Source organism: Sturnus vulgaris, chromosome 8 (genome assembly GCF_052056855.1).
Source record: "Sturnus vulgaris isolate bStuVul1 chromosome 8, bStuVul1.hap1, whole genome shotgun sequence".
In the NCBI taxonomy this organism is placed as follows: domain Eukaryota; kingdom Metazoa; phylum Chordata; class Aves; order Passeriformes; family Sturnidae; genus Sturnus; species Sturnus vulgaris.
The window spans coordinates 16873136-16884063 of NC_142250.1; the positions used below are offsets into that span (position 1 = coordinate 16873136).

General features: G+C 41.3%; 1 protein-coding gene and 1 long non-coding RNA gene across 4 annotated transcripts in view; one reads left to right on the forward strand and one right to left on the reverse strand.

The window, feature by feature from the left end:
* Positions 1-65: 65 nt before the first annotated feature.
* Positions 66-10928, reverse strand: part of LOC148223010 (uncharacterized) — a 69084-nt gene continuing 58221 nt past the window's right edge. For 2 of the 3 annotated variants that reach the window (XR_015805140.1, XR_015805138.1), the window contains one exon: positions 66-915. This is a non-coding gene — a long non-coding RNA (uncharacterized LOC148223010). The remainder of the gene's footprint in view (positions 916-10928) is intronic. The other variant, XR_015805139.1, reaches the window with a different exon arrangement.
* On the forward strand, positions 6357-9240 carry DUSP13A (dual specificity phosphatase 13A). Its single transcript, XM_014879888.2, has 3 exons — positions 6357-6588; positions 6877-7094; positions 8108-9240. Exons 1-3 carry the CDS (start codon positions 6428-6430, stop codon positions 8305-8307), a joined length of 579 nt encoding a protein of 192 aa, XP_014735374.1. The 5' UTR covers positions 6357-6427; the 3' UTR covers positions 8308-9240.

The following is a 10928-nucleotide window of genomic DNA, read 5'->3' on the forward strand; positions in this document are numbered from 1 at the left end:
GAAGGGGCGGGACGGCAGCGAGGACGGGGCCCCTGGCAGGAGGGGCTTCGAGCGCCGCGGGGGGCTCGCAGTCAGGGGGTCAGCAGGTATTGCCATCCTGCAACTCAAAGCATACACCTGGACAAAGTAACAGGGGAAACTTGCAGGTCCCTCATACTGTCAGGCCTCGTATCAGGCAGTCATTACAAAACATTTCAGTTGCAACATTGTTATTTACTGATGTCTGTTATAAAAAGAATAAAACTGGCTGTCAGCAGTCAGTCATTTACGCATGGGGATCCAAAGCACAGATGTGAACAGCATACATGACTTGGGAAAGCTTCAGCAAGGCACCGTAACTTCGGGAGCTCCATACCCTACAAATAATACAAATGGAGGAGATGGAAGACGGACAAATTAGAAGCAAATTGCTCCAGAAATAAATTTGTTTTGGACACGGAACTGTCTGGGGTAGCAGCCAGCCCTTTGAAACAGTTTGAGGAACAGTCAGATTTTGTTTTATTGCTGATGTAATTACTATGAGGTTCGAGAGAAGTCGAAGTTCTAGCTTCAGTTGAAATAAAAGCTTATATGCTGCTATAGTGAAACAATAAAATTTTGCATTTTAAAATCCTTCAAAGCTGAGTTGTCGAGTCATCGAGCAATTCTATGCAAATATGCTCTCTCGTACTATCTCAATTGTAATGGACTGTCTATCTACCTGATATTCAGAAGAGAAACTGTGAAGAACATCTCTCAGAAGCCGTGAGAACATCTGCTCCTTTCTACAGCCTTGATAAGGGTTCAGAGATGCTTATCTCTTTGCAGTTTGTTCCATCCTGCTTTTGTTTTTAACACTGAACGATCTGTAGTTTCCCAGGATGAGTTGCTGAAGTTGGAGGGTGTGTTCCACTTTCTTTGCCAGTTTAGCAGCATCTGCAAACAATGTAGGAATCAAGTACAATTTCAGTCCTCACAATGTTTCCCTTCTTTGCCTTTAAGGCACTAGATGAAAAACTAATAAATCTGAATTCATCAGTGACAAGCCATAGAACACATACATTTAAATCTGAAAAAAGCAAATGGACCTTGTCTTCCTGTTTATAATGGATCAGTTAAAAAAGTAGGTTGAAAGTTGAGATCATTTTGCTTACTCCAGGTTCACGCATTTATATGCAAAAACCCCTAGCATTTATCTGATAAGGAAAACAAAATTACAGGAGAGCAAGGCAACTAAGTTTTTTTGTGCTTCTCTATGATGTGCATTCTCTACTGTTTTTAACATGAATTCTTCACCAACTGCAAGTCAATCACAACTTTTTGCACTCTTCCAAGTGCCAAGTTGGCACAATATACAATAAATGGCTGCATTTGCTTATATCTGAACCACTGGTTTAAACCAAAAATGTAAAAATAAGCACAAATTAAAATTTAAAATTGCTGCAAAAATGACCGTAGTCAGCTAGAGAGCTATCTCATCATAGAATAGGTCGCTGTGACAGTCTTAAGCACATGTCCTGAAGCTAACTCATCTTTTGGGATCTCATTATTTTCATGGGAGGTACCAGGAAACTGCTGCTTTGTTCAGAGTGCTATGGCTTTGTTGTTTTATTTTACATATAAACATGCACTAGGGTCTATCAACTTACCAGATTCCAGGAAGGAATCTAAAATGGAAGCAGAAGTTTCCTAACCCTATTTCCCTACACTGTAGCAAAACCAGCAATCCACCTAAAAAATTACATTCCAAATTCAGTCTCCAGACTTTAGAAGTTTGGGAAATGAGCTGTATTTAGACACGCATGTTAATCCAGGACTATCTGAAGTTTACAGGTCCTAAGGTGTGTTATTCCAGCAACAGATTTGCATGCAGGGAACCCCTGGCCAGGAGCTGCATCCAGAGCAAAGGTGAAGAAGACAGACGGAGACATGCACAGCAGAGAGCACCCTGGGCCGGGCTGGGGAGGCTGCTGGGCTGGTTTGCAGAAGCGATTTGCTCAGAGACGGGACCAGGAGTCATGGCCATGAGCAAAGACACAAGAAGTTCCACCTCAATGTGAGGAAGAGCTTCTTTATGTTGGGGTTGGAAGAGCACTGGAACAGCCTGCCCAGAGAGAGCATGGAGTCTCTTCTGGAGACATTCCAAATGCACCTAAATGGCTCTTGTGTCACCTGCTCTAGGTGTCCCTGCCATGGCAGGGATGTTGGACTGGATGATCTCCAGAGATCGCTTCCAATCCTAATGAATCTCTGATTCTGTGAACCTCAGCACTGGAAAAAGGCTTGATGGTCAGTTTCTATCTCAAGTTATCACTGCTAATGGGATTTTTCTGCTCTAATTTCATAATCTAGCAAATATTTTGAAAATTACTAAAAAAGCTTGCACAGAAAAGTAGTACAACATAATTTAAAACTTGTAACACTTAGATATGTAATAGCTCCTTAGTAGTTGTACTTCAAAATTCAGAACTACTTCTCCTTGCCAGCATTTTATGTTCTTTAAAAGGGTGAATTATCTAAATAGTTGGTGCTTTATTTAACAGAAATTTCTAATAAACCTCATTCCATCACTTTGAGTTATGTCACTTCATGCCATGTGACATGAAGGCATTGATGTAAGTTTGACATGCAGTGCCAGTGCTGGCAAGGCAGTTTGAGAATTTATGACAAATTATATGCTACAGATATTTTTAAAACAACTGTGGATTGCCAAGGAAAAAAATATTTAAAATGTGTAATAACACTGATGCATCTTTAGATTGAAAACACATTCAATTCACATAGTTATATTGATTTAATGTTCAGGCTGACACTTAATGCAATAAAAGATAGGAAATTTATATTGAAAATTCCCAACTAGCTCAAGTTACAATATATTATAGGGCAAAGGAAAATGACATGTGTTAATGTAATGGGCTTTTTTAAAAAACATTGTCATTAAGTAATACTGTTGCCATTTAATAATTAGAAATAATCTATCTCAGATATTAAGGCCCTACACAGAATAAAACGGGCCTCAGCTGAACAGAGAATTAATTGCTTATGAAAATTCTTATTCAGCAAAGACTACAACATGGCAAGGGATATACCTTTCACTAGAAATGCTAATAGATTTAAATCATGTTTTTTTCTTTTTTCTGGGTTTGGGGTAATCTCATTTTTCTATAGATAAGTCCTGCCTTATAATTTCATCACAATCTCTGTACTTCAGTTGAAGCATACTTAGGTCAGTCATGTGTGAATTTTCACGCATCTATCTTCAAATGTCTTAATTCTGTAAGGGAAGAATAAGAGGTTGAATGCCTAAGGACTAATCAAATTAGTGAACCATAATAATTTTTTAAGACAAATAACAAGCTTATTAGGAGAGGATAATAAAGGAAAAAAGAACAATAATAAACTCCATGTGTTTTCCAGACAAAATTGTTCCATGTGTTAAAAATGCATTGTTGTAGAGCACCAGAAAACTTTGTCTCACTTAGTCACTTAGCATTGCCCAAAATGTACCAGAGTTCAAATACTTCTATTCTTCTTCAGTAGTTAACCATTCCAAAAATCAAATCCTGAAAACAGGCTAATGAGCAAAATGAGAAGAACACTTTTGCAGCTGGAGATACTGTATCTATAAAATCCTATCTAACTGAACTGTCATACTGTAACATTTTCACTTTAAATGCCTCCTTCTTTCAGGATATGTGAAAGGAGTGTGATTTTGGCTCTTTTCTCAGTAGAGAGATGGTGTGGCATCAGTTAGAACTGATATGAGTACTTTCAAGGGAAGAAATAGAAGAGCCACCATGAATTTCCTGTTTTCAACTGCTGCACTTTTTCCTGGCAATGGCATGCCATGTGCTACTGGAGCATTCCATGGCAGTTTACACTTTTGCCACCTAATACATTATTAGCCAGGGACTGTTTGATTTAGATTATTGTACTAAGTACTACCTTCTAAGCAATCACAAAGGCTGATTAGAATGCTTTCTGTTGCACGTTGCAAGATTAAGCATGCATTAATTTCAGCTAAAACAACAGCTGTTTAATGTTCATATAGAATTGCATGCAAATGTTTGATTTAGAGCTGCCCAGCATTCAAACAGCTGGGAGAACCTCCAAAAGCTTGGAATCTCAAAAAGTGCCTCCTGCACAAACTTGCCTCTCTTCAGTGTGACCATGTATCAGTCTCTTGCTTTCTATATCCTTTCTTAGTAGATGTTATAAGGGCCAGAAAAGACGCAGGGATGTAGAGAGGGAAATCCATTTGAAAGTCAGATCTCTGCCTCCTGTCTGTTTCAAAGGCAACTCCTGGGAACAAAAGGTCAGTGACACAGCTTTGCCAAAGCCACATTTCCAATTAAACATTAAATGTTTAGAAGATGTTGGGTGTGGAATGGCAGAGTATTGAAGTAGGTGGATGTATGCATACAAATGTTCAAGGCACACAGGACTTGGGGATCATTTTTCTGGAGCTTATGTTTTTCTCTTTGTCACCTTTCATACCACAGATGAACTTGGAATTCTTAGTCATTGCAGTTGATGAATTCTTAGCCATTGCAATTGGTGGAGAGGCCAATAAAAGTTTTACAGCTGAAAAGGGCTAGACTTAAACACGAGTTTCACCTTTTTCACAGAACTTGATTAGCAATAAATGGGCTGGGGTTACATTTATAAAAAACTGATAGTAAAGCCTCACCTTGGGTCTCCACCCAGAAACCTGAGAAAAGTAAACTAAATTGAACAACTTAACCTGCTCAGTCAGTTAATTTTCCTGATTCATAGGCACACATCAATCGGCTTAAAGTACACTAGTTTACAGAAACAACAAACCCAAGAACAAAACGAAAACAAGGTAATGTATAAAAGGCATATACATAGAGTTTGAAATATAACTTCAGCGATTTTTCCAGTCCTCCCCTCTGCTGGGTCTGGCCAGCTGGTTGCCTCAGCCACAGCAGGGCCTGGCTGCCTGTCCCACTACCCACTCTAAATAAGCACTGCAGCACTGTTACTTGTACTTTCCTTTCCTCTAGGTCAGAAAATATAGGGCAGTGGGAAGTAACAAGTCTCTTTGTATACTGGAAGCTTTTAAACAGTTTATTCCCTAAATACCACAGAATATAAGTAATTTCTGCTTCATTAAACATTCTATAAAAAGTCATTTTTCTCTTGTTGCACATGACTTTTGTCTTCTGATGCTGGAAAGTATTGCATTGTATTATGATGATCTCTCACGGAGTACTCCTAAACCCAGTCAATTATGCCAGACTTTAATACCCAGCTTGGAATGCCCATGATATGTGCCTTTATAAAATAAAGCAAATCCATCATAGTATATCAATGCATATGGAATAAAGGTGGCTCAGACCAGACCAAGAGTTCCTTCTATTCGTGACCTCTTTTCTACAGGGGAAACTCTCGGCAGCAAGCTCCTCCTCTTTGGCCACCTTCTCTCCTGGATTGCCAGGTTTACAGAGGAAAAGCACCACCATTTCATTTGTTCTGTCTTGTAGCTCCACCACTGACAATTTTGAAGCCCCCTGCTAAGAATCATCGTGTTGAAGCACAGGAACTGGTGTACTTGAAAAGATCCACTAATATTACAATTTGATATTGTGAGTCTCCAATTTATGGCTCGCCAGACCTTCCTATATAAACTAATTCAGTGACTTACAAGTTTCACTTGACAACCATTATACTCCTTTTGTTATCTTTTCGACAAAGAGAAGTATCATGCAATATGTGGCAGGTGCCCTGCATTAACTCAGTGAAGGATTGGAATAGAAATATTAAAAATATAAAGTACAGTTATGTCAGACAATATCACTTGGTGAAAAAAACAGTAGCTTCAATAAATAAATTTCCCTAGATTATCAGAGACAGGCAAGGCATCATCATCATCATCCATTTGGTGTTTAACCTCCAGGTGACCGTGTTGGTAGCATTTCTGACCCTTTTACTGCTATGTTTTAAACACCTCAGACTAAATGACAATTGTTACTGGGACAGGTTGCTATTTTTCCTTTATCAGGCTTTAATTGCTAGTGATGAGTGCCCAGATCTCACTGAGTGCCACAGCTGTGTCGAAGACACTGCTGGGACAGTACCGGCCAGTGTCAGTGCGTGTCCTGCGGGCAGCGGCTGTGCCACTCGCGGCTGACGGTCCCGGCACCAAGGCTGCTGTGCGGCAGAGCAGGGCGGCTCTGGAGACGAGCCCAGAGAGGCAGAGTGGAGCCTGTAAGGACCCAGCAATGCCCAGTTTGGTGGCTGCACCTGTTTGGGGCGGCTGTGCCGGTGGGGCAGTGCGGGGGCCAGCCCTGGGCGGGCACGGCCGTGTGCCCGGCAGCTGCCCCAGCCCATCGCAGCCTGCCCGGCTCGGAGCGGCGCTGGCAGCGCCCCGGGGCCACTGCTCGGGCCGGCAGGAGCGGCCCCGGGGCCTGCCCTGCATCTCGGCATGTCCGCGGCAGGGGCGCCGCACACCCAGGACCCTGAAGAGGCTGGGACATGCCCGGAGGATGTCCCCTCCCTCAAGGAAATCGAGCAGCTGCTGAGCACTGGGCGGCCCTCTTGCAATCACGTTGATGAAGTTTGGCCTAATCTCTTCTTAGGGGACCTGTAAGTACAGCTTGCTTTATGGACACACCTCTGCCACACCTTCCGTTAGAATGCCTCATGGGTGCAGCTTTACACAGCTCATAGTTTTGCTAATTGCTGTCATTTACACTGCAGACAGCGCGATTTCCGAGATAAAATTATGACTAAGCTGGTATTCCCTTCTCGATTAGCCCTTAGAAGTAATGCATGGGCTGATACTTCAGCAGTGGTTTGGGAGATGCAATCTCAGTGCTTCTGCTCTGTGAATATCACTGCACCAATCTTGACTTGTTTTTGTCTTTTCCTTAGAGTAACAGCACACAATAGATTTGTTTTGTGGAAGATGGGTGTGACCCATGTTTTAAATGCTGCTCATGGCACAGCATACAGCCACGGAGGCCAGGACTTTTATGGAGCAACCATTGATTATTATGGTGTACCAGCCCATGACCTGCCAAGCTTTGATATCAGCCAGTTCTTTTTCTCTGCTGCACAGTTTATCCACAATGCCCTGAACACGCCAGGAGGTAGGAAATTATTGTGGGTCTCATTTTGATGCGAGTCAGCAGCCTCACATAACAGGTTGGCTCCACAAAGCTCAGTGGTGGACAAATCACTACATGGTGTCCTGGAAGGTGCTGGTCACCTGCACGGTGGGTGGCAGGAGAAGGGATGTGTGGATGTAGCTCTGACTAGGTCCCAAAAAGCTGATGTGACAAAACAGATGAACCGCGCAGGAGAGAGACTGGGGAGGCGAGGAGAGAGAAAATTATTTGGAAGGTAAGGCTCATTCAAAAAGGGAGAAGCAAAAACATGCATTTGAAATGGACACCCTCTTTTGAGACCATCTTATTGCACGAACAAATGAATAAAAAGACAAATATCCTGATTTTTGCAATGACCAACTGTATGAAGAGGTTCATACATTGCAGATGAGTTTCTTGTGTGAACAGGGCTTGCAAGGCTGTGCCTCCAAGAAGAAGATTTACCCAAGGAGATTTACAGTGAGTTCCACAAGAAACTGAGCTTCTTGGCAGTGGTGCAATAAAATACAAATTAACCTGTTTTACATAAAAGACCATTTCTTAGCATGAGTAAACTGGCATTAATGGACCTGTCTCTATATCACAAGTTCTGACTTCAAAATAGAATTATAGTTGCATCAAATTGCCTTATTATGCAATAGTACTAGGCCAGTCATTTTTCTTGGTGGCTAATGTATCTGTGCCATCCATTCAGGCCTGATTTTAGCATTCTTCCTTGCATAAGCAAGCCTGCTGAAACTAATAGGTCTTTTTTTCCTCATGGTCAAAACAGAACAGCTTCATTACTCTAAGAAGGTTTTATTTGGTTTACCAAAGAAAAGTGTTTCTGAGATCAGGTTGGGGTCTCATGGCATTTCTCATACAAGTGAGTGTAACAATGGCAAATTAGACTTAACTGTTAGCAGTTCATGTGATCTATCAGAAGAGTAAGAAAAACATTTAAATTAAACTTCATTTATTGCTTCTCTTGATGGTTGTAATTTTTTTTTTACCAGCCAAAATATTGGTACATTGTGCAGTTGGAGTAAGCAGATCAGCTTCTCTAGTCCTAGCATATCTCATGATAAATCACCATCTCCCATTAGTTGAAGCCATCAAGACAGTGAAGGAGCATCGATGGATTTCACCCAATCGTGGTTTTCTGAAGCACCTGCGAAACCTGGATGTCCAGCTACGGCAAAGGAAGGACTGCTGAACAGGCAACCCTATCTACATTCACTTGACTGAGTTTCACCCTTCAGAGCCATTGTGCATATACAGCTTCCCATGATCAGTGCACATTACAAAAATGAAGAAAATGATGCATCGAAATAAAATGTCAACAGGATGGTAAATGGACTAGTTCTGATAGCTCAGCCCCTCCAAAAGCAGCCCAGCCAACAGCAGCACTGTGACCACTGCGCAGGGTGGAACTGCTGTGCCTTGAGTGGTGCTACTGGATGAATCCACTGAAGTGGTTAAGACAGACCAAGTTTGTCCCTGGTTTCTGCTCATGCCAGAGGCAAGTTCAGTATTTACATCTAGCTATAAAGGATGTTTGAGTCCCCTTTACTTGGGAGTGTAACATAATCATCTCTCTCGGTTTGGTTACAGTTCTCACCTGCATGTTCTCCTAAGAAAAATTTTGTGTTTCAGGCCTGATGATGAGACAAGGGCAGTTTCTTGAGAGCCCAGGCACTCCTACAGAAATGTTCCTGTTTTGCTGGTCTGCTAAATATTGTGGTGTTACAGAAAACTGTGACAGCCACAAGACCGACACCATCAGAATAAATGCTTGTGATATTTCTGCAGCCTGGGTCAGCAAACCCCATAGGTCTTTTCTTGTTAAATATGTTTTCAAAAAGAGAATGTATATCATGTAGTATACTGAGGACATTAAAAAGAATATGTCAGGTCTTCAAAGCATTTTGTAAGTTGGACTTATCAGTTTGTTTGCACTCCAAATTATCCCAAATCAGTTCGTATCAGTGGCTTTGGATCACCCATGGTTTAATATCAGGTAGAAACTTAGCTTACATCAGTGGCTTGGCCTAATTGATGCAAATTAGTTTTAAGCTGTTTTGAGGATGTCACTTTTCCTGTCACTAGTTAATCAGTAATTAAACCATTGTGATTTTCAATACAGCAACAGCGTTTGAAATTCATGCTACCACTCTGCCTGAAAATTAGCTTGTTACCTTGTGGTGAACCACGAAGTGATAATCAAATTTGGTTTGCCCTTTGCTGCTGGTTGGATTTATTGATTAGTTGACCTTATAAAGATTCCCTGCCAGATTAAGTAAATACATTTCTGTTTGCTTGTTTGCATTTGAAGCATCAGTTCTGATCATTTTATTGTCTGCTGAAGGAGACCTGCAAGGTTATTAGAAGACTAATGTAATGGTGACTTGTGAGTTGAACCTCTTCCTTTCCAGACCACATTTCCTTCTTCATTCTTGGAGAGGTTATGACATGAATGCTGATTCTGCCTAGCATTTAGGGGAATGTAGAAATCCCTCCCTATTTCACCGTACAAAAGTGCTTTGCAAAATAAGCATATTTAAGATCCTCAGACATCAGTTTGACTGTTGAGATTTTCCTAAACCTTGTGAAAGAGCTCCACTGATGAGAGAAAGGTAAGACATTGTTGTGTGAAAAGATCAAACAGGAAATCACATTTAAAACCCAACAGTGCTAGGACAATCTTTATACCTCACAAAGCAGCAGAGAGGTGGGGGAGGAGCTTTGTATGCTTTGAAGTTCTCCATTAAAATTAATAGGGATTTATATGAGTTAATATTTCATTGTAATTTATCCTTCATTCACTTTACAGTAGGTTTTAGTCTGGAAATCTTTTGAAGACACGGCATTGAAAATTCTGAAATTCATGTGAGTGAAATAATGCAACTTAATGGCTTTAGGCTGGACAAAATTAGACACATGTGAGCAAGATTAATGGAATCCCCCCATCAGGATAATGTTTTGCATGCCTCTGAGCATCTGTCCTACAAAGCCACAGCTGCGAAAGCTGCTCCTGTTGTAAATTAGTACCTGCTCTTGAAGATACTGCTCATCCTGGGAGAGTATTGTTTCACCAGGGCAGAGAAGGGAAGAGCACAGAGTGAAGCTGAGTCAGTAGGACATCCATGCCACCAATGGCATGGTAGCAATCTTGTAAGCACAACTTACTTACCTCAGTGGAGGGAATGAATTAGGTAGAAACTTTTTTCAAGGGCATTGTCAAATCACGGAAGTGTTTTTAATCTGTGGAGTCAGTGTTGCTTGTATTTCCTGCCTGTCTGTATTTCTTCTATATATACAGATTTACTTTGAGTGCACACTTGTGCAGGGAAAAAGATTCCAGTCAACATAAGCAAAAGCAGAAGAACAGTCCTGTAACTTCCTAAAACAGAAAGCATTGTCTGCTGCAATGTGCCAGGAGGAAAAGGGACCTCCTCACCTGTCACTTACACAGTCCATAATTCACGTAATGATGTGACATGACATTAGTGTTTCACTGCTTTCCACTATTCGCAGAAAAACTTGTATTGAATGTTGGTTTGGCAAGTTAGACTAAGGAACCAAAATGAAGGAAAAATACTGCCTCCCACTTCCCACAGTGAAGTGCCACTTCATTCAGAAAATGTACATTTGTCAAGAGGGTCTACACAACCTGGGAGAAGGTGCAAGTGAAAGGAACTGTCCCAGGTACAGCTCTAGCAGACTTAAATCCGCTTAAAACAATCACAAAAACAGTGTCACCTGAAGAGACTCACATAGAGTTCCAGTGAAAACTTCTCTTAATGTTATTTTCAAGTACAAGAACTGTGGGCATCA